General features: G+C 37.8%; 1 protein-coding gene across 3 annotated transcripts in view; it reads left to right on the top strand.

The window, feature by feature from the left end:
• LOC120304922 (tyrosine-protein phosphatase non-receptor type 14-like) overlaps positions 1 to 24,185 on the top strand; it is a 90,508-nt gene that overhangs the window by 54,587 nt on the left and 11,736 nt on the right. For all 3 annotated transcript variants that reach the window (XM_039336062.1, XM_039336045.1, XM_039336055.1), the window contains 2 exons: positions 7,391 to 7,709; positions 13,761 to 13,930. In XM_039336062.1, coding sequence (XP_039191996.1) covers positions 7,536 to 7,709; positions 13,761 to 13,930 — 344 coding nt within the window. In that variant the 5' untranslated portion in view covers positions 7,391 to 7,535. The remainder of the gene's footprint in view (positions 1 to 7,390; positions 7,710 to 13,760; positions 13,931 to 24,185) is intronic.

Raw genomic sequence — 24,185 nt, 5'->3', positions numbered from 1 at the left:
TGATCATTATGATCATGATCAATAATTTCAAAATTTTCTATTGGAAGTTTCATTTGATTTACTGATTTTTCTTCTAGCTGCCATTATATTTCAAAATAGGTCTTTCACGTATATGCAATATTAGCTTACCAGAATAGTACTTATCTCAGTTTTGATGCCAATTTAATAAGGTGACATGGCATGACAATTTTTTGGATTGAGAACTCTTTAGAGCAAGGGTGTCAAACTCACCACATCATGTGAAGTGTTGCTATGTATTGTGACTCTTTTTGCATTGCTGGCAATGGGGTGGGCATGGCTTCGGTATGATGAAACCGGCCCATGGGCTGGCAGTTTCACACCCCTGCTTTAGAGCAAAATATAATTGTAGATATCCGATAAATTGTTAAACTTCAAATGCATGCACATGTCAAAATACATAATTTGAAGACACTATGATATATTTCTCAGCTACGAAACCCTGTAGAGGGAAGCTACAGAATAGCAAAAAAGTATATAATCATTTCATTTCTCAATGGGGGGGGGAAACTTGTTAAAACTCTGCATATGATGTGTTGACTGTATTCATTTATAAAAAAGCATAGGAAATCTTTGTTCATATGTTAAATGAACTAATTGATTTAAAGAAATAAATGAAAAAGAAATGGAAAATCTTCCATTTCTAATTAACATGAAACCCCTACGTGGTAAATACATTTTAATTAACTGACAAAACTAAAATAGTTTTCTTGTTTCTAACTAGTTTGTAGAAAAAGTTGGCTTCCTTTTCAAAACCTGTTTTTGTACTCAGAGCAGTAGTAGATACTGCAGGAGGTAAATAGGTAAATCTTTCCAGATGAAACCTGTCTTTGGTATTTGGCATTCTTTAATGTCCTCTTCTAAAAGTGCAGGCTTGTACCTCATCAAGCAAGTTGGGCTAATTATCCCCTTATCCATGCCCAGCCCAGAATTGCATAGTTGTGATAGGTGTGCTGCAGTTCTATAATATATGGAATGCTGGAAGAATTCCAGAAGCTGTTAGTGATATCTTCAACTATAAGAAAAAGAGGCATTTAATGTAAAGCTGAGTTTAATTTACACATAAGGAAGTTGATAGTAGTTATCAGAGGATACTCTTAGGTCTTGCTTGTACCAATACCTGAACAAGGGAAACAGGACATTCAAAGGTCCTAATGAAAAGTACAATCCTGCTACAAGGAATCATGTTAATTTTACTGAGATGCATTGTGATATGGTGATTAGATGGTGATTAGAATACAAGTGAAGTGTAATTGGGACAGTCACTACTTCTTAGGCTAAATCACAAATTTATTGAAAGAAACCAGAGACCTAAAATTTAGCAGTTTGTTGCTGAAGTTTATTGCTACAAGTCCTAGTGGTCTTTTTCTGCATGCATTATATTGTCTCAGGCACTAGTCTTCCCTCTCCTTCTCTGATGAGATTTAAAAGTGTCTGGTCTCAGTTATGAACTAATCAACTAACTTCCTTAATACATCATAGTTCTGGTTAGTTCAGAGTCTAGATCAGGGGTCGGCAACCTTAAACACTCAAAGAGCCACTTGGACCCTTTTCCCACCGAAAAGAAAACACTGGGAGCTGCAAAACTTGCGCGTGCATGCGTGCACGCCAGAGGAAGGGGCTTGATTGAAGAGTTTAATTAAAAAGAAATAGAGGCTGCTGTGCATGAATTCTCTCTCTCTCTCTCTCCTTCCCTCCCGCTTTCTCTTCCCCCCTTCTCTCCCACTCTCTCCGATCTTCTGCTCACCTGGCCAGCTGGCCTGACGCTGTTCTCCGACAAGCTGACACACATTCTTATTGGGCTGGCTCTCTCCTGCCCTTGGTCTACCAGTCCTCTTCCCTCACTCAGTGTGTGTGTGTGTGTGTGTGTGAGTGAGTGTGTGTGTGTGTGTGTGTGTGTGTGTGTGAGAGAGAGAGAGAGAGAGAGAGAGAGAGAGAGATGCTGCTTTCTGCTACTTTCTGTGGAGACGCAGCAAAGGCAGGAGCCCTGCCCAATAAGCTTGTCAGCTTGTCGGAGAACAGCGTGAGGCCACTCTCTTTTTTATACACACACAGAGAGAGGGGGGAAGTGCAATGCCTCTCTCTGTCTCTCTCTCTGCAAATGGCAGAGGAGGACTGGGAGCTGCAGGAGAAGGCTCAAAGAGCCACATGTGGCTCCAGAGCCGCGGGTTGCTGACCCATGGTTTAGATCAAGAGTGAACAACTGGTTTATGCTGATGAAGTGCCAGCTGATCTGGCATACTAGATGGTGTCAGATGTAATGTTTACCTGATACTATTTTATTGTGTCATTTTAAATTTTGTCCTCTGACTTCAGCCATCTCTCCACAGAGAAATTACTTTGCCGTTTCCAGATAGGTAATTTATGTGATGGATGATTAGGTCAATCAGAAATATTTGTTCCAATCATCAGTCAAAGAACATACCAAGTCACCAACATTAAATGGGATATATTTTCAAAAATGCTATGACACATGTTTGGAGAAACAGTCTAGCCAGGATTGTAGAGAATTCAAAGAATTAAACTGAGTTATGATCTTGGCTTCTGAGCACGTTAGAGTTTTGAAATTTTTGAGTTTTGCTATACTTGAAACTAGGAAGAGAATCATTCAGGCAAGGTTCCTTGAAAATTTGCTTCTAAAAATTCATAGCAGCATATTACTAACTAACTAGAAAAAAAAATTTCATGGTCAACAGACAGAGCATTCCATCCCAATTTTGGGCAGTTCCTCACATGAGTAAAAATCAGACTAGTAAAATATTTTGTAGGCTATAAAGGCAGCAGCTGTCAAGAGATTAGAACAACCCCTTCCTGTTTAATTTCTCTGTTGAATATGCAGGACATGCAGCATATATACAAGGGATAGAATGATCTGTGGTTTAACCAACAATGTAGAATCTACCCATCTGTGATGCTGTAGCCTCATTTCTGGAAAACCAAATGCTACCAACTCTGGTCAAAATAGTGCTAAGGCAAAGACTCTACTGTCAAGGAGTAGCTGTTCACATTCATGCAATGGGACATGATAAAGAGAAAACATGCATTGGATTCTGCAACAAAGATTTCCATTCTTATAAACACAGCTTTTAATTATTTTTCTCATGCCATTTTTAATATTCTCCTTCATTGTGAACAGATGTTTGAAGCTTTTGAACAAAGCTATTTGAAAGAGAACCATATTCTGTTTGTTTGTTTCTTTTTTAAAAAAGCCTCGTTATGCTTTATGTTACATTTATGCACGTGAATGCAAAAAAAGTAATTTATGTATAGAAAAATCCTAATTTATTTCAATTTATTTGTACTGTTTAAGTTTTGACTTTTTGCCCAAATGGCATTCAAGAAAGCATCTCAATACTCAGCAAATTGCTTTGGACTCTATGGACTATAACTGGGCATGACGATAGTGAAACTTTTAGCATCCTAGTTCTGATTCCACATTCATGTCCCCCCAAATTGTGCTTCAAATTTATAATGAACTCTGTGGATGATCTTGGGTGGTTAGGGGAAGAGATGCTGCCTAGGAAATGACCAGACTAGAGTGGCAAGAGAACCTAATGATTTAATGGTCCAAGGAAGACATTTAGGAAGGACTCACCCTAATTATTCAGGTGGTTAAAAGTGGCAATAGGAAATTTGTGCCTTCAGACTTGCAAGATTAATGTCAATGTAGTCTTTCAATAAAGTAGAATTAGCTCATCTAGTCATGTTTCCTGTCTGGCTTACCCAGAAAGACTGAAAAATAGTAAATTCCGACCACTTTTCAAGCTGGTTTTATATGTTCTTCAGTTGGAAATGTGCTGGGTTTCCAAGAATTATAGGTACATTCCAATATAGTTTTTCTCCAATTCTGTCCGTTTTGAAGATATGTGAGGTCAAGAGTTTTCCTAACTTTGAAATAAACCAGATATGGAGTCTGATTGGTAAAACAAAGGGTCTTATCAATACGAGTTCCCCATTAGAAATTGTAAACTTGCTTTCAACTCCATTTCTGCCATCCTGAGTCTTGTGCTGTCTCAGAAAAAAAAGCTACATGAGTATGATAATTATGCAATTTGTATACAGAACCTACTGACCTTGCATGATTAAAACAACAACAACAACAACCAAGGTTAGTCATACGATGTTGACACTTGTATGGGAGAGCACCACATTATATAAAGGCTGTAGATTCGACTAGGAAGCATCTTCCATCAACAACATGCTATTTCAATATTTCTACCAAGAAAAAGACATGTCTATATTATTGCAAAAAATTTGCCCAACTTGCGAAAACAATTATCTTTTTATATAATCAGAGACTAGATTGAATATTTATTCTCATAAATATGCATCTAGGGAAAGAATCTAATTATGGTATTTATAACTATATAGAATATTTGTAAATTATTTATTTACACAATTTATCCAACCTTCTTATAGGAGAAGGGAAAATAACCAAGTCTTTGATAGCTTCTTGAATGTCATGGTGTGTGTGTGTGTGTGTGTGTGTTTGGGGGTGATTCAAATCTTGAGGATAGAAACCCATCATTCCAGAGGGCAGGAGCCCCTCTAGAGAAGGCATGCTTTCTATGACCGATAAAATGATAATGCTTAAGTGGTGACCACTCTGCCTGATATTACTGGATGGGCAAAGGCAACTAGAGACAGGCCTCTGCCATAAAGGGTTTTGGAGGTAAATAGCCAGCTCCATGAATTGCTCCGAGAAGCCAGTGTTGACTGTGAATAAGCATGGTCATTAAGATATTAATGAGGCATGGCCAACACTGCATGCACCACTGAATTCTGAACTAGCTGTAGCTTCCAAGTGGTCTTCAAAACAGTTCTATGTGAAGCATATCACAGTAATCCTTGCATGAGGCAATTAGGGTATAAGTGACTGTCTGAATGGCCTTCTAGTCTAGGAATGTTTCAGGTGGTACACTAAGTGTATCTGCGCAAAGGTCTTTTTGGTTAGACCCGCCAGCTGCTCTTTGAACCGAAATTGTGACTCAAAGATGACCTCCAAGTTGTGCCTCAGTCTCAAGTGCGGAAGTGCAATCCTAATGTATCGTGATTCCTCCTCCTTCTGGAGTTACTTTTTTATTTTTGATATTTTGATTTTGATACTGATGAAATAGCATTTTGATACTATTATTGATGATGATTTGATTTGGACACCACGTCTGTGTGGCTCCTGGAATAAAAATAAATAACAATATACAATCCTAATAAAAAACAATATGGCAAAGCTGGCCAACAGCAACTAACAAGGGACTCCCAACTTCCTTGCTTAAAGCCTGGGAAAAGAGCCAGGCCTTTATGGAATGGCATCAGGGTGGGGGCCACCCAGTTCTTAAGGGTAACTTTATCCCAGAGGTCAAGTACGATGACAGAGGAGACATGTTTCTGCAATCTGATAATGACACTGTTGGACTGAAGGAAACAGGAATTTACCAACCCTGTTAGATCATAATGGTTGGCTGATACCGTAAGAGATAAGTCCTTCAAATAACTAGGCTATATGTCGTATAAGGCCTTTATAGATCATAACTAGTCCCTTGAATTATACCTGAATAACGTTCATCCATAATTTGTCCCCATAATTTTTATATGCAAGTTTTTTTTCAATTGTCTTCTTGTTTCAGCAAGCCTTGAAATATAAAAGAATATTTATTTTTATTCATAGCACACTATTCTGAATGAAATGAGTCTAAGGGAGTGCCTGTTCTGATGAAAGGAAATCTATTTAAGTAAAACAATAAGGAAAATAACATTGCCAAGTTCAAAAGCAAAAGTTAGATATGACCCAATCCTACCCTTAATGATCTTTGTCTAGTTTCCTTCCATTCTTCCTACTTTTTCATTTCTAACTCTTGTGTTATTACAGAATGGATTGTTTTTTTTTTACTGTAGCCTTCTCCAAGCTGATGCCTTTAGTTGTATGGATTAAATCCAAGAATTCCCTAACCTTGTTGCTTGATTGGCTAGTTGTCACTAGGATTCTATCCAATTGCTTGTTTTTTGTGTGTAAAAAAATCATTCTATAAATATGCAACTTTTCTGATATCAGGACTTTGACGTTAGGGAAACAAGACAAAGGGGCAAGCAGAAGGGAGAAGGAGCTGAAAACATGTTCAGATACCTACAGTAGTTGAATATTCATTTGTTAATAACAAAAGAGAGAAAATGTGTTTTTCTTATTTACTTAGCTACTGCTTTAAAAATATCAGAATCTTTGACAACAGCATAGTCCAACTGGAGGGACTAGAATGCCTACCATTGGAAACCAAAGCGTGTTTCCTCAGAAGAAAGTCTTATTATAGTAATGTGGGGTAATAACACGTTGGATTAGAACATAACTTACTGGTCTTACAATTGTCTTTAATTTTGTTTAGTTTTTGAGGGTGCAGATTTTTTTAAAAATAACTTACCAGGCTTTTGTTTTCCACCAGTGAAACTACTTTGAAGGTATTATTTGGATTAGGAAACTTACAAGAGCAGCTTCTTCTTGATTTCCCCATGATTTGCCTACATAGCAACATTTATTTCATTAGCAAATGAGATTGCTTGGGGCTGAACTGTGCTAACCCTGTGTTATTTGATTGATGGATTGATTTAAAAAGACTTACATAGCCACACATATTGTAACAACAACCTTGGACAGCACACAAAACAATCCAAACATCAACACCCCAAATAATCAGAATAAAAAACAAATCTATAAAATATCTATAAAAACTCATTCCCTTACATCCACATACCAGTTTAGTTGATTTCAGCCTCATCCTACTCTAATGATTGTGTTATAACTCTAAATTATTTTAAGGAATTATCATAATTTCTGTTTGATAAAACCAATCCACAACTAAATGTTCCCAAGGAGACTTCCTGAAATCCTGCTTTTATCAGCATTAATAATAACTTAAAGTTATTATAGATATGCACCTGCGCTAATTATGATTAAGGATAGTTTTAGTATCATGTTATCTATTTACAGTGTATTAACTTGAGTTAACCTCCAGTGAAAAGGGCCATGGAGCATTGAGTCAGGTTATGAGAATACTTGCATCCCCAAAATGGAATTCTGTTTGCAAATCGCCATTGATACAGATAGTCTGGTGGTCTTTCTAATCCTGTTTTCAATTTCTGTCCTTCTGCCTTAGTGGTATGCTTCTTTTCTCTAGTCCAGAACTGAAGAAGGAAATAATTAGTAGTAGACAGGGAGTTCAAAGAGAACATGTACCCATACAGTGTTTCTTCAAAGAAAATTTGTGGGTTTGGCCAATGGTCTGAAGTATCTTTGAAAGCCAACAGCTGTTACTGCCCCAAGGGAAAAATCCTTTCCCAGCCAACTCCATGACAATTAACCATACATTGCATTGCTGTTTTTCAGGATATTGCTGGAGTATCCACCTTTGGCATGGGCAACCTTTTGCAAACCTGGAGAAGAATTGCTGGAAATAAAGGAACAGCATTCAAACCTTCCTTACTAAGAAGATCCAAGGTGTGAGAAGGATAGCTGCTTTAGCCTAGCAGACATGCCTTTTGGGCTGAAATTGCGAAGGACTCGACGCTATAATGTCCGGAGCAAGAACTGTTTCATGACCCGGATTCGACTGTTGGACAATAGTGTGATTGAGTGCACATTGTCTGTGGAGAGCACTGGGCAAGAATGCTTGGAGGCTGTGGCTCAGAGGTTGGAATTACCAGAGGTGAGGATAACCCAGGAAAAGACCATCTGTAACTTGCCGCTCAGTATATTTTTAGCTCAGGCTGTTTGTCATTTGGAATCTGTTTATTAGAATCATGTTATTCTTGGAATCGGTCCAATCTTGTCACCGAATGGAACTTTGGCAAATGTTTCTTGCTTACCCAAACATCAGGGCAGTCTATTACATACAGTTTGGATTGTGATTCAATGTTATTTCCTGTCAGGATGAAACTCTAATATAATATGAAAGGGAACATCTTTTTTTTTTTTTTACTATAGGCAAAAGACTGCTTTACACTTGGAGTGGATAACAATACAACCACATTCACGCATGACATCAGACCACTTTTATAAATGGGGATTGCTGTAAATATGAAATATTTGCTGGAAGAAGTGTCTTAAAGTCCATTTTTCTTCTGTTTCATTAAACAATCCATGAGATGTAAAGCTGATTCTAGCAGTATACAGTCCACTCTAGTGTATGTTTTGAAAGTCAGCTAATTCTCCGTGAAATATACTGGAGTTTCAACATGAATCTCAATTCAATGCTACTACAAGTCAGATTTTATTGCCACAAGAGTCTAAAGCACAATAACTGTTTCCCCTTAAGCAGGGGTATCAAACTCGCAACGTCATGTGACGTGTCGTGACATGTCATGACTTTTTTTCCATTGACGACAATGGGGTGGGCACAGTTTCACCAGGACGCATCCGGCCTGTGGACCGGCAGTTTGACACCCCTGCTCTTAAGGGAAGAATGGTGCCTCTTCAGCCACAGACCTGTAAATCAGCATTTGAAATTTAGTGACAAACTGATGAATAATAGTGGTATAATTGCCCACCTAGTTTTTTAAAAGGTTACATGAATGTTACAAGTGACTTTATTTAAAAAAAAACATAAAAGAAGAGACAACAGTATGAAAACCATAGTCCTGCTCTCTGGTAATGTCATATGTCAGTACTTTCGACCCACCCCTGCAGCCCTCAGTTGTCTATTTTTATTTTAAGCAAGAGGTTGTTCCAATAGCATCAGTAGGGGGCAGCCCTACTTCAAAGTGTGCTTTATCCTTCTGGAACTCTGTAAAAGTTGCAAAAGTGCCTTTGACAGGACAGGACAGAACGGAACAGAACAGAACAGACATGGTCTGCACTTGCTTTAAAGGATATCTCAATTAGCTTGGAAGCTTTCTGTTGGGTGCAAATGTTTATATGAATGAAATTTGGTGCTCTCTGGGGAATAGTGTAAATTATACCCCAAGAGAATAAGCAATTTTTTCAGTCATTATCTAAAATGAAAACATTAAGTTTATCTTATAGGTAGTCCTTGTTTTATGATTATAATTGGGACTAGAAAACTGGTTGTAAGTCCTTATGGGCATAAGCTGAGGCACCATGTGACCTGAAGTAATTTTTTTGAACTTTTTCACAGTGGTCATTAAGCAAATGGTATGGTTGTTAAGGGAAAACATTTGAAAGAGGATTTTTGCTGAAACCAACAAAAGTTTTGTGAATCACAGTCACATGATCACAGATGCTGCAACATGTGTGTTTTTTCTGTGTCTGTGACAACTATTTATAATGGCCGAGGGTGCTTTATAGACTGTATAAAGCACCTGTTTGGTGGCTGTAGTAACCTAGAACTATCATAAAATGACCAGTTTTAAGTCAATGTTATCTATAAAATTTGTATACTAATTCTTTTTTTTCCAGCAGACATGGACTACATTCCGTACATTGTAGATATGCATTCTTTGATATGCATATTGTATTTATTAAAAATATTTTGTAACACCTGCATCCAACTTTTCAAAGCAATGACGAGCAAGGGTTAATAATGTTATTGCTATTGTAAAATACTAAAATATCATAACAGTATAATGCTTCTGGTATAAGTAGTAAATGCTAATTTGTTTTTCAAATGAAAATGCTTAGGAAAATGAAAATGGCTAAAATTGCTGCCAGATAAATGATTATATACGTACGTGCTGAGTGTATCTTCTTAGGGAAAGTAGTGCATTTATCAAAGAGACTGCTAATGCCAAAATACCTCCCTTCATCTTTTGATAGAGTAGTTCTTCTAATACCAAAAGATGCTTTGGTGTGGGGAGAGAGACACCTTCAAACTTCTGAATCCTAATTATTTAAGGCTTATAGTTCTAACATGAATTAGAACATACGCAATCCACGAAATACAGAATTGACATGAATAAGGCTGCTTCTACCAGTTAATTCTTTAGTGATTCTGTTCAATGTTTTTGACCTCCAATAGCCCTGTATTAGTACTACTAATACAGAGATTAGTAGGTATGAGAGATTGATTTCATGGCTAGGAACAGTTACAAATGGTGAATGAATGAAAACTTACTTTAAAAATAACTTACTTTAAAAATAACTTTGGGGCACTGAGATTGCCTGAGGTTCTCGTGCCCAGGCTGGATTTAGGAGTATTTTCAAGTTAAAATCTTGCTATTTGAATGTATGTTCATCTATACCCATAATAAATGAAACACAAAGGATGATCAGCCTCACACAGCCTGCCTCTTTTCAAAATTCAGTTTCATTTTATTGCCCTTAATCCAGCTCACGATTGAGTCCAAGCAGAGGTCCGTTGTTCAGTCTCACCCACTTAATGGCAAAGAGAAAGTGCAGCATACAGGCTACAAATTCATCTCACTCCAAAATGTGGATGTTCATGTTCACATTGAAAAAACAAAATCATGCAAAGGCAATTGTTGTAGACACCAGCAAATACCTTTCCCAACTCAAGCCAGCTTTCGAAAACCCAGCTCTGCAAGTGGGAGCGGCTCTGTGCTTCATTCCACAGAGTTGGGCCAAAAGGTTTCAATGGTATGAAACAGCTAAGAATACTGTAGAATGTTTTGATCTTGTGTTTTAACCATGACATGTTTCTAATAAGTTGCTTTGGAGGCTGTACACCATCGGCAGTACTGTGATACTAAAGGATTTTCTTCTTTGCTGAACAATAATCCTGTATGAGGCCCTGTTCTCTTTACAGATGATGCCAAAGTATAATGAACGAGACTTCAGTTATTTAATTTTTTTCATTAAGAAGATAATGGAAATAAACATTAATGTGCCTATGGGACAAATAAGACAATGAGGGCCTTTTCTTCTATCTTTCACCCTGTATATTCTTGTAGGCAGTGTAGATGGACGTTTGATTGCTGCCTGTACTGCTTTGGAAGGGTAGGGTTTTGACATCATTTAAGTTCAAGTCATGGACTTATTGCTAATCCAGTTAATAGTTGGTCAACATTGTTGCTATGTATAATTCTGGTTTTTATTTTTTTAAAATGAGCAAGGCCAAAGGGAAAAAAATCAGAATTATATATAATAAGCTAGGAACGATAACTAAAAGCATGATAAAATAACTGGCATGCAGGCCCTGGAACTCATTTTATCTTTATGCTCTTTTAGTTGTGACCTATTATTCAGTTCCCCAGTTAAGATATAGGTTAAAGATATGGGTTAAAGATATACACGGCATTCCTGCATTCCATTCCAGGCCAAATCCTCCACCACAACTTGGTGTAGTCATCACAAAAATATTTGAAGGTACACAAGGAGCAGCTTTCTTTACAACCCCAATTGCTTGCCAAGCACCAAGAATTTATAGTCATTCATTTTTTCTTGGAATGCTGGATAAGCTTCAGATGATACATTTTGTTTTTGTTAGTTTGATTCTGGAATCTCTTCTGATGACTTTTGTGTTACTGTATTATAGTACATTTTTAAAAAATGCTATCAAAACCTGCTGCTGTTTAAAAGCTGTTCTGAATTACTCTACAGCTCTAGCTTTCTTCCAACTGATCTAAGTTTTAACCACATGTCATTTTGGATAATTAGCAGCCTTTTATCACAGCTGATATAGGAAGCTTGGATTTTGGTTGATAGATGTAATAACATTTATTGCTATGCTTGTTTTCACTTTTCCCCACAAACAATTTTGGCACCATATTTTTATTGAGATCTGTGCCATTTGATTTTGAGAAGGAAATGCAACTCCAGAAGATTTAAATTAAAAAAGGTCTACGAATTTATTTATTTATTTTTAAAATTTATAAGCCGCCCCACTCCCGAAGGACTCTGGGCAGCTAACAATAAAAAACACATAAAACATAACAAAACAACAATACAAAACAATCATCCAGGGTAAGGTTTTATAAACCCCAGGCCTGCCGGAAAAGCCAGGTCTTAAGTAGCTTACGGAAGACCAACAGGGTGGGAGCGGTCCTAATCTCCGGGGGAGCTGATTCCAAAGCGTGGGCGCCATCACAGAGAAGGCCCTCCTCTGCGGCCCCGCCAAATGGCACTGCTTGGCCGACGGGGCCTGAAGGAGGCCCAGCCTGTGGGATCTAACCGGATGTAGGGAACTATGAGGTAGTAGGCGGTCTCGCAAATAGCCTGGCCCTGAGCCATATAGGGCTTTAAAGGTAATGACCAACACCTTGAATTGGACCCGGAGACCAATAGGCAACCAGTGCAGCTCGCGGAGGATAGGTGTAACGTGGGTGTATCGAGGAGCACCCACTATCACTTGCGAGGCTGCATTCTGGACCAACTGTAGTCTCTGAATACTTTTCAAGGGTAGCCCCTTGTAGATCATATAATATTTAGATTATATCAGATTTCTGTTATATTTCATCTCTAGCAAAAATTGTGAGTCCCACCAATTATTTTATGATGAATTTTTCTTTATATCCTAAACTGAGACCTTTTCAGCCAAGGAATTGAAATTTTAATCATTTTCTGAGGGTTCTCAAAATCCTGTTTTTCTTTAACCTCTTTTTAAATATGATCGTTGTTATTGGTAAGACCTAAATGCCAGATTAAACCAGAGAGTGACATTATGAAAACAGGCGACATGAAGATAGGAGAAGGGAGGTGTGTTAGATATGTTAGCCACCTTGATTATTTGTAAAAATAAGAAAGGCAAGATATAGATAAAATAAATAAAAAATAAAGTAAACATGACCTTCATACACTAGAATACCTCTGAATTCCTTCCTAAGAGTTGGTGGTTCTTCGAAATAAAAATCTTTCTCCCAAATCAGAATAGTCATATACCATTGAAAGATTTCAGTAATTAAGGGAAGGGAGAGTGGAGCTGGGAAATATTGTTAACCTGTTTATGAGCCCAATAACTGTTAATGGCTGTCCAAGATTACAGCTTCAGGTCTTCCCATTATTTGCCGCCTGAACCTTTTAATTGGCAATGCCAAGGATTGAAGCTAGTAATTCTGTATTTTACTGCTGAAGATTGGCATTTAAATGGTATTTAGGAGCTGAAGTGTTTACATAAGTGTTTATTTAAATACACAAAACTATGGTTTGAATATCTTAAAACAAATCTTTGGGATGCTTGGATGATGTTTTCCTTGTCAAATTATCTTTGTCTTTATGGTCTTGCATGTTGCCCAGCCTCCAGCTACCAGGAAAAGGTTTCCTGTCCTAAGTGAGGCAGGTAGGTTTGGGGGTACCCACCTCCAAAGGGATTACATGATCATCTTGGCCCTGATTAAAAGATATTTGGGGTGACTTCTTGGTTAGGCGATTTCAGCTGCATCACTTCCATAATTCCTATATAATATAATTCCTATAATTACAATAATTCCTATATTCACATCTATAATGACATTTTTCCTTGCTGCTACATATATATTTAGTGTGTATTGTATTGTAAATGTTTTTAATTGTTTTATAGTTGTTCACAGCCCAGAGTTACTTGCTTGAGATGGGTGGCTATAGAGATTGAATAAATAAATAAAATAGATAAATAAAGTAATTTTCAAGAGCTTATTTTAAGACCCCATATGTACTGAATCCCTTGCAAAGGTCAAATGGTCTGTGAAACACCATCACAGGTCCAGAAAGACCTATGAATTCATTCTCCAATTTGCATAGTAACAGTTAGAAAGCATGTTTGGGTGGAAATACAAGGGAAAAGGGGAAAAAAAGATAAACTTTTATTGTTTGTAAATGTGACTAAATAATAATTTGTTTGTTGTTTTTAAACTTTTTCTCTCTCTAGACACACTATTTTGGCCTTTGGTTTCACAACAAGAGCCAGCAAGTGCGATGGGTGGAACTGGAGAAACCTTTGAAAAAGCAGCTGGACAAGTTTGCCAGCGAATCTTTGCTTTTCTTTGGGGTCATGTTTTATGTGCCCAACGTTGCCCTCCTGCAGCATGAAGTCACAAGGTATCCGTTGCAAAGATTCTTCACTTTTCTTCGCTGCCACAAATATTTTCTTGTTGAGATGTCTCTTAGAGATCATGATTTGCAATTCAGAATTTTGCCTTAACATTGTATTTCCTCTCTTGCCTGTTACAGATTTTCCCTTTTCTTGTTAACTTTTAAACATAGGTTAGCACTTAATAGGTCTGCTTAATATCTTAATTAGGTTCCTGCCTAATCTCGATCTGCAGATTGTCTTCAAACTCAGGTTTGAAAATCATTGTTGTGTAGCAAGCCAATTCTTCATAGTACATGGTAGTACAGATCCTACTGTGGTATTCTACTGCTACTAAAGACTCCATGTTTCTATCTGGTAGAAATTATGGTGATTCACATTGATCTTATACTATTATATGCCATCCTAAACAGTCAGACAGGATCGAACGATACGCTATTTATAAATAAGGTTTTTATTTCCTTCGAATCAGTATAAAGAATTTGAATTGTATAATTAAGAAAGTCCACGTGTAAGCCATGCAGGTGAATGCCTTTATATTTATAACTTAAGAGTTAAGAAAGAATATTTGCTTGGGTTCTGCTTATATTTGCCTATAAATGTCTTGTTTATTCAGCCTTTTTAATAGGACATACAACACAGTTTCCCCTTCCCTATCTTTATAAAATCTCTAAATGATAGTAGAGTTATTACAATTGATATATCAGTATGGACAGGTTTCGGGCTTTAAAATTAATAATAATAAGACTAAAATATTGCCTAAAAACATGACTAATTTGGATAAGGAGACCTTGGTTAAGTTGACAGATTTTGAGGTTGTTAATAAGGTAAAATATTTGGGGGTTATTTTATCTGCTTCTAATGCAAAATTGTATAAAAATAATTATCAAAGGCTGTGGGTCAAAATACAAAGAGATTTGGAAAATTGGAAGAAGCTGCAATTATCTCTTTTGGGAAGAATTGCGGCGATTAAAATGAATGTTCTGCCAAAGTTTTTTTTTTTTATTTCAAATGATACCTATTTTAAAGAATGAGGTTAATTTAAATGAATGGCAGAAAGGTATAAATAAATTTATCTGGGCAGGGAAAAAACCAAGAGTAAAACTTAAAATTAAACAAGATATTCGTGAGAGAGGTGGACTCAAGGTACCGAATTTGAAATTGTATTATGATGCTGTGGCTTTAACATTAATTAGTGATTGGGTTAATTTAACAAATGTAGAAATACTCCTCTTGGAGGGTTGGGATTTACTTTTTGGATGGCATGCCTATTTAATTTTTAATAAAAAGGTTGATAGGGTTTTTAAATCTCATATTATAAGGATTTCTTTACTTCGGGTTTGGAAGAAATATTATAGAAGTGATTTTAAAATTCCACTATGGGCCATACCGTGGCATGCGATAGAAGGGATAAGGAGAGGAGTCAAGATGGATAGCGTTTCTTATGCACAACTACTTAGATGGGATGGTAAAAACTGGCAATTAAAATCTTTGGAAGATCTAACACAAGAAAATATTATTTACTCATGGTTTCATTATAGACAAATAGTGGAGAGGTGAAAGATAGATCGTAATGTGGGTTTGCTTAGAAAAGATGAGAATTTGCTAAAACAAAAGATCAAAGTCGAACTCATATTAAGAGAATTTATGGGGTGTTAGTAGAACTGGATTCAGAAGTAGAATTAGTTAAAGAATGTATGGTCAAATGGGCACAAAATTTTGATGAACCGGTTCTATTAGATACCTGGGAAATTATTTGGGTGAGAAATGTTAAATTTACACAAGCCCAAAATTTAAGGGAAAATTTTTATAAAATGTTTTATAGATGGCACCTTGATCCATAAAAAATGTCTCGTATGTATCCTGACTTGCAGCCTAAATGTTGGAGATGTGGATGTTTGGATGCTACTTATTATCATATCTGGTGGTCATGTAAAAATATAAAAGCTTTTTGGATTAAGATATGGTGGAATATTCAAAGAATTTTTAGAAGAAGGGTAAAATTTACCCCACAATTGTTTTTGTTAGGTATTGTTTCTGATTGTGATAGTAAAGAGACTATATTGATGTTAAATTTAATTACAGCGGCCAGGTTGTTAGTAGGGCAATGTTGGAAGAAGGAATCTTTGCCTACTTTACAAGAGTGGTTTCTTAAAGTTTCTTATCTGGCGGAAATGGCAAAGATTTTGGCTTTTTTGAAAGATCAATCGCAAGAGAGGTATTTTTTGGTATGGAAAAAATGGATAGATTTCATACAATATAAGTTGGATATAAAAAAATACTACTTAGTTTTTGAATAACTTATATTTAAAATTTAAGATATTTTATAGATATTTCTTTTTAATTTTCTTTTTCTTTTTATTTGATTTCTTCTTTTTCTGTTTCTTTTTTCCTTCCTTCTGGTATTTTTTTATATATATATATATTGTTGTTAACTATTTTATAATTTGTTTAATTAATGTATTTAGATTTGCTTATGGTTTATATGTGTTTTAAGATTTAAATTTTTTTTTTTTTTAATTAAGCCTGTATTCAGCTCTGGGAAGGTCGGGGGAGGGTAGGGGAGGGTTGGGAGGCAGTTAATAAATGATCTACTCTTGCTTTTTTTTATGTTTTAAACAAAGTCATCCAATGCATGATATAGTAGTATGAAAAAGAAATTAGTTTTCTTGCTTCAGTCCATTCAATTAAAAGAGCAGAAAAGCCAATTATATCAACACTTTGTTAAACAACAAAAGTTGATTTGGGGCACTCCTACTCTATGTAAATTTCTGCCTTCATTTGTCACACAGTAGTTCTTGCCACATCACTAATAGAGGTAGATCAAGGCTTACTTTAAAGTTTGTAAATATAATAATTAATGCCCATGAGTCCAGGAGAACTATTTCAAAAGCTCTGGGACTGCACCAATCCAAAGTCAGAGACAAAGTCTTGGAAAGATGATTTGAAAAAATAGTGAATCTTCCTAAGAAGGGCTGTAGTGTTGCTGACAGTCCAGAAATGTTTTGTAAAATTATCTAAGAAGTCACAAAGACCCCAGAATACTATCCAGCATCTCTCATCTTGGTATGATTTCATCCCAAACGAGCACTGGAAAAAATGAAATTAATGGGAAAATAGTAGCAATAACACTTAGACTTACAGTATATACTGCTTCAGTATATAAGTCATTACTTTACAGCCCTCTCTAAGCAGTTTACAGAGTCAGCATATTGCCCCCAATAATGTGGTTCCTCATTTTACCGACCTCGGAAAGATGGAAGGCTGAGTCAACCTTGAGCTGGTGAGAATCAAACTGCTGGCAGCCGGCAGTTGCAGAAGTAGCCTACAATATTGCATTCTAACTACTGCACCACCTCTAATAGTATAGAAGGCATTGTTTGCTAAGAACATTGATGCTCACGTCAAATTTGCATGGTTGATCCTCTTGTTCATTCTTTATGATAAAACTAAACCCTGCATTCCACAATAAGAATATCATTTCACCTTTCAAACATGTAGTAATAGCCCTGGTGGCGCAGTGGTTAGAATGCAGTACTGCAGGCTAACTCACTGCTCACTCTGAGAGTTCAATTCTGAGCGGCTCAAGGTTGATTCAGTCTTCCCTCCTTCCGAGGTCGGTAAAATGAGGACCCAGATTGTTGGGGGCAATATGCTGTATAAATCGCTTAGAGATGGCTATAAAGTACTGTGAAGTGGTATATAAGTCTAAGTGCTATTGCTATTGCTAGTTAGTAGGGTCATGATCTGGAGAGGCTTTGCTGCTTCAGAATTTCAACAACTTGCCATTACTGAGGGAAGCTGGAATTCTCTGTATGAACAATTGTACAGGAGAGTACCAGCCTGAGAAAATAGGGTTTCTGTGCTTTCAGTTCAGCCACTTATTTACTGAATTTGGGTCCTTCCTGGGTTATGAAAGTGGCCAGGGAGGTTACCCACAGTTGGGTCCATGCTGTGGTGGCAGCTTTTTGAAAGAGACAATAGTGCACCCCCTCCTCAAGAGTCCATCTCCCAACCCAACAGTCTTCAATAACTAATGACTAGTATCCTACCTTCCCTTTTTGGGAAGATTGTTGAGAAAGTGGTCTGTGGGCAGCTGAGGAAAACCCTGGAGGAAATGTATTATCTAGATCAGGGGTTCTCAACCTTCCTAATGCCGCAACCCCAACCATGTGGTCGTAAGTCGAGGACTACCTGTATTTCCCTGTGGGTGGGGCAGGAGGAGGTGCTTACGCTCCGCCTCCTCTCCGGCTGCATGCGGGCCGTCGCCCAGCAACCACTTCGGCCTGGGAGTTCCGTGCATGCGTGGTGCCATCCCCTGTGCCGGCTGAGGCGTAGCTGGCAAGCGGCAGCAATGTCGCAGACCGACTACCAGCTGGGCCACCAGCTGGCCCAGCCCAAGGGAGGTAAGCCACCCGCCGGCCCCATGTGCACCAGCAACCTTCCCTGTGCCCGCCGCTGCCCCGCTAGCCTTACCTTGGCCACCGCACATTCAGTGCGGTGGCAGGCAGGCCCAGGCGTTCCTGGGTGGCCATGGCACGCGGCAGCAAGGGTGCAGGCCGACCACCGGCTGGGCCACCAGCTGGCCCAGCCCAAGGGAGGTAAGCCACCTGCCGGGCCCCACGCGCACCAGCAACCCTCCCTGCACCCACCAGCCTCCCACATCCCACCCCTGGTCCTCTTTTACTTAAGTTTATTAGTTGCTCAGCAGGGAGGGGTGGAAACGTCCAGAAACCTTGCCTTAGCTGCAGACAACTTGCAGCACCGTTTGCAGACTGGGACTTTTGGCGGGCTCAGCAGGGCAGAGACAGCCTGGACAATTCCTATTGGCTTTTGAAAGCCAATAGAATTAGACTCTATTCAAGAGAGTCTATTCTATTGGCTTTTGAAAGCCAATAGATTCTATTGGCTTTTGAGCGCCAATAGAATAGAGTCTCTTGAGTAGAGTCTATTCTATTGGCTTTCAAAAGCCAATAGAATAAAAGAGAGTAGCACAGCTAAGGAAAAGGGGAAAAAATGGCAGACTGCGTTGTTTGGTGACCCCCGTGAAATGGTCGTTCGACCCCAAATGGGGTCGCAACTCACAGGTTGAGAACCGCTGATCTAGATCCATTTCAGTCAGGCTTCAGACTGGGATTTAGTACTGAGATAACTCTAGTTATAGTTTTAGATGACCTTTAGCAGACCTGGAAGGTAGTGGGGCATCCATTCTTCTGTTCCTTAATCTTTTATTGACTTTCTATATTATCAAACGTGGCAAGCCAGTTGTGTGGGTTGGGGATTGGGAGCCCTGTTTTACAATGGTTCTCTTCCTTTCTCTGGGCCCAGATCCAGTTGATTGGTTTAGATAGGATGCTTAAGGGTTCTGTTCTGCATCCCCTCCTTCATTTTATTTACATGAAACCACTGGGTAAGGTCATCTTCCAATTTGGGGTTTGATATCATACTACTAATATTGCTGAGGGAAATCAATTTGTCATGGAGGAGTACACTAAGGTTCTTACATAGCAATGTGAGAAACTGATCACTAATTAGAAAGAAGCATCATTTGCAATTATTGCAGCCAGAGTCAGTTACTGACTCTAAGGACACACAATGTTTTTTCACATTGACACATTACATAATGAATGTAATAAAGATAAACGTTTGGTATTATTTGTTCCATCAAATTCACTTTCTATATCTGTAGAGGTTTAGAGTAAGCTCTGATAACATTTGTTTCATTTTGATAATATTTACAGATATGCAAAAATTCAGGAAGTCTGAAAAAGGGTGTTTCACTGAATTATAATTGTCAATCTGGAAGTTGCATAAACTTGTTCATCTCTTAGTATTTTGAAGTGACTCTAAACTGTACATTTCACTCATCTGTCTTGTGAATTCTATTTTATCTGCATTTTCCTTGCCAACCTCATTGTTCATGTTTCTAATCAGGATTGATTTTCCCAGAGTTATCATTTCCTCCCTGGACATAAAATGAAGAATTTGTAATGTGCTCCATGTTCTGTCATTGTTTACCTATCAGCACCCAGTTCTCATCCTGTGATTCTTACTTTCCTCAAAAGTGAGGCAGGATGACGATCTGTTTTGCTGTGGTAACAGAATATAAATCAAAAAAGAAAAACAGCCACATTCCCCCCACCCCCTTTTCCTGCAAGGAAAAAGACACTCATAGTTTCCTCAGACATTTTGCTTTGGTTTTTATACCTTTCACATGGTTTCAAAGAGCTGCAGTAGGAAATTATAATTGTTACAGCTTTTAAAAGAAATGCATTCAAAATTCTGTGGATGAAGGAGATGGCCCTTTTCTTTTCTCTTTTTCTTTTTCCATTTTTATTACTTATTTACCACATGTGTAATCCATCTTTTCCCCAGGAGCCCAAAGATATGCCCATAATACTCTCTTTCTCTCTATCTCTTTCTCTTCCTAATGTTTCTCACAACAACAGCTCTGGGAGGGACCTTAGGCCGAGATAGTTGGCCCCAAATCTCCCTGAGTGTCCATGGATGAGGGTAGATTTGAACTTAAGTCTCCCTATTTCTTAGTTTGACATCTTAATCACTATATTATACTGGGGTCAGGTGGGGTTCTAGATGTTTTTTGTTCAGTATTTTGCATCTGAACTAGTCTGTTGACTTCTTCCATGCTATGTATAGGACCACAGGAGAAAGTGTGTTGACTGTGGAATTGGATCTATGACTATGACTATCTGATACCTTACAATAAACATCTCCTTCATACTTAGTGATACCCTTAAAACATACAAGTATCCTTCCTTCCTTCCTTCCTTCCTTCCTTCCTTCCTTCCTTCCTTCCTTTCTTCCTTCCTTCCTTCCTTCACACACACACACACACACACACCTTACTCAGGGAGTACGATTTGCAGTAGCAGTTTTTTCAATGAAAAACTTTTCCTGGTTTTACTCTTCTGTGAGTAAAGTCAAGCAGATGTCTAGAGCAGGAGTGTCAAACTGCCGGCCCATGGGCCAGATGCATCATAGCGAAATCGCACCCACCCCATTGTCAGCAGTGGCAAAAAAGTCATGATACGTTGCAACATGTCACATGACAGTTGCAAGTTTGACACCCCTGGTCTAGAGAATGATTCTCTCAAGGCAACTCTGCAGGGAAAATGGAGGGGATTGGAAGAGAAGAAACATCATCACTCTCGCCCCTTACTCTTTGTGGTCCAAATAAATTGTGGTTTTCCCCATATCTAACATCTAAAGCTCCCTTCTTACTCTGTGATTCTAACAATTGTTTTTAAATGAATATCTGATTAAATTAGGTTACCTACTTTTACAGTCTGCCTTTGTGATAGCAGCTATCAGTGGTGTTAAATTATGATGGCTGTTCCAAGTATTTTTCTTTTCAGACTTGCTCATAAATTTTCTGTTTTTGTCAGAGAACAATGAATGCTCCTGTATTTTTCAGAACGGAAAGTAGGGCTCGTGTTACATTAAACATGTCAGTAGAAAAGGATCTTAATTGCATTATGAAACATGCCAAGAGAACAGTAGGGTAATCTTATTAACAACCAAGTTTGTGTAATACAACATTCATACTGATATGGGCAACATGGAAAAAAACATTACTGCAGGTAGTCCTCAACATACAACAGTTCATTTAGGGACCATTTGATGTTACAATGGCACTGAAAAAAGTGACTTATGACCATTTTTTACATTTATGACTGTGGCAGCATGCACATGGCCACGTGATCAAAATTTGGATGCTTGACAACTGGTTCATATTTACGATGGTTGCAGTTTCCTGGGGTCATGTGATCCCCCTTTTCAACCTTCTGACAAATAAAATCAATCCGGAAGCCAGATTCACTTAACAACTAACTTAACAACTGCAGTAATTCACTTAATAACTGTAGCAAGAAAGGTCGTAAAAGGGGGCAAAATTCACATGACAAATGTCTCACCTAGCAACAGAAATTTTGGGGTCAATTGTGGTCATACGTCAAGGGCTACCTGTACTATTATTTATTTATAATAATGCTGAAATATTATGAATATTTACCAATGATCAATACAAGTTGGAAAAAAAGCACAGCAGTTACAAACGTTCATGCAAGAAAATTAGTTCAGAGATTAACAGCCAGTTATTAAAATGAAAACAAGCTAAATACAGCAAGCGTGCATGTTTAAGAAGCATGCATATTTAAAACATCACCCTGCAATGCAACCAAGCAGGTATACATCCATAATTAAAAATAAAATAAAATGGATATGAATATAGGAGCTGTCAAGATTAATGAGGTAAGCTGGTATAACTGGACTCTGTATTAACCAAAACTAACTTATCAAAACAAGAGGTATTTCAATTCCTTGTAAAGGCCACTATACTTTCACAAAATTGAAAAGAAGGGGGGGGGGCATAGCTGAATCCAGAGTCTTTTAAATCCTGGATAATATATCATGGAGTCCTACTCAAAAGAATGTAAGAGCAAGTAAGATTGTAGGGAGAAATAAGAACTGGCATATACCAGCAAGGTTGTGACCAGAGGGCTCTAAACACAAGCATCACTATTTTAAACTGGGCTCTGATTCAAATGAGAAGCCTATGGGGATCCCTAAGCTGTAATATAGTATAAGAATAATATAGAAGGTCTGGAATAGTCCAGATGTCTGTGTTCTGAACTGTGATCAGGGGATAAATATTAGAATTCAGAACACTTATAGATGAGAGGGTCTAGATGTGAAATATCCATGGCAGTCTCCTCTGTCTGGTTCCTAGAAGTTTGCTCAGTATAAATATTTGCTGCAACATGACAAAACTATCACCAGTCAAATCTTGCAGCCAAGGTTGAAAGTGAAGGAAGAAGATGTCATTTGGGAGTCCCAAAAATGAGAACGGCACCATAGAATATGGGAAACTTGATCAGGCTGAGATGTGGCAGTCTCCTATCTTGCAGTAGACTTATGAGTGGCTGCCTTTTCACTTTGGTGAGGTACTTATAGCATGAAGGGGATGTGCACCTTACTGGGATAAAAAGACATCATGACGTGCCACAGAAAGGTGCTTCATGATATCTTCCAACTTCAATCAGCTTTTTCTATAGATTGAAGAGATTTCGGTCCAGCACATGTGCAGAAAACTCCTTCAAATACTGGAAGTGCCACTCAGATGTTAAGGTAGCCTTGGAGCAATGTTGAAATATAAATGGCATGGCTGCTTTACTTTTAGAAAGGGACTATATATAATACAGTGTCAAGGGGATGTTTGAAAGATTTTTTCACATGCGGGTGGGACGGAAGTCTGTATAGAGCAGGTGGTTTATTTGTAGTGGGTGGTATTTCAGAGAGTGCTGTTAATGTGTTGGAATTAATTCTATGCTTTTAGGTTCTTTTCATTATTTTGAATTCTTTTACAGAGTTAGAGTTTTATCTCGTGACCTTCAGAGTGACAACGCCTTCAAGGCCACAATTCTATGTTCATAAAATAAATTGCCGAGGATTGTAACTTTTTCTCCCTGCTGACTTTTTCCAGTGAATGGAGAGCTTGTTCTCATTGTTGATTATTGAAAAAAGAGTTATTTATGCCAGAAACTTTAAAATGCCATTAATTCTTTATTAGGTTGTCAAATTTGGAGGAAAATGTCTTTGTAATGAATGTTGCAGAGATATAGGCAGGATATTGGAAACCTTTCAGTTGTACATCTCCTGCAAAAGGCAGGGGATTCTTTTTCTGCACCATATGTGTCTATAGAAAATGTATAATATTTAATATATGTTTATCTTGGAGTTTTGATTTCTTGTGAATCATTCAAGTCACTAGATACATAAGACAGCCTAACTTCATTATATTCACTGTATTTATAATGCATTTTACAATTGCATATACCATTCATACCTTTGTGGGATTTGATTTATATTATTCCTATATATCAGATGTGTAACCTAAACTCCCTGAATTTCAAAGCATACTAAAGTGGGAGGGGGACCCTATAGGTTCAGAAAATGAGAAGGGTGCAGGCATTGAGTTCAAAGTCCTGATCAACAATTGCATATTCTTTGGTTTCATGTGAAAATGTCACATAGAAGAAGCAGAAGAAGACAAATGATGTTTGACAGAAAAACTTTGTGGTTTTGGAGAAAAAAGCCTTTGGATTTGGCCAATATCCTTACTTGGCAGATGAAGGAAGTTAAGTGGGAATCTGGGATTGGGGGTGGGAGTGGAGTTGGAGTAAGATATATAAAAATGGTTGAAATGGTGACTCTTGGACACTAAAGTTTCATAGGCAGAAAATC

Source organism: Crotalus tigris, unplaced genomic scaffold, assembly GCF_016545835.1.
Source record: "Crotalus tigris isolate CLP2741 ecotype Arizona unplaced genomic scaffold, ASM1654583v1 scf7180000017546.9332058, whole genome shotgun sequence".
In the NCBI taxonomy this organism is placed as follows: Eukaryota; Metazoa; Chordata; class Lepidosauria; order Squamata; family Viperidae; genus Crotalus; species Crotalus tigris.
The sequence above is the reverse complement of the archived record's forward strand: the minus strand, read 5'-3'. Positions and strand labels throughout refer to the sequence as shown.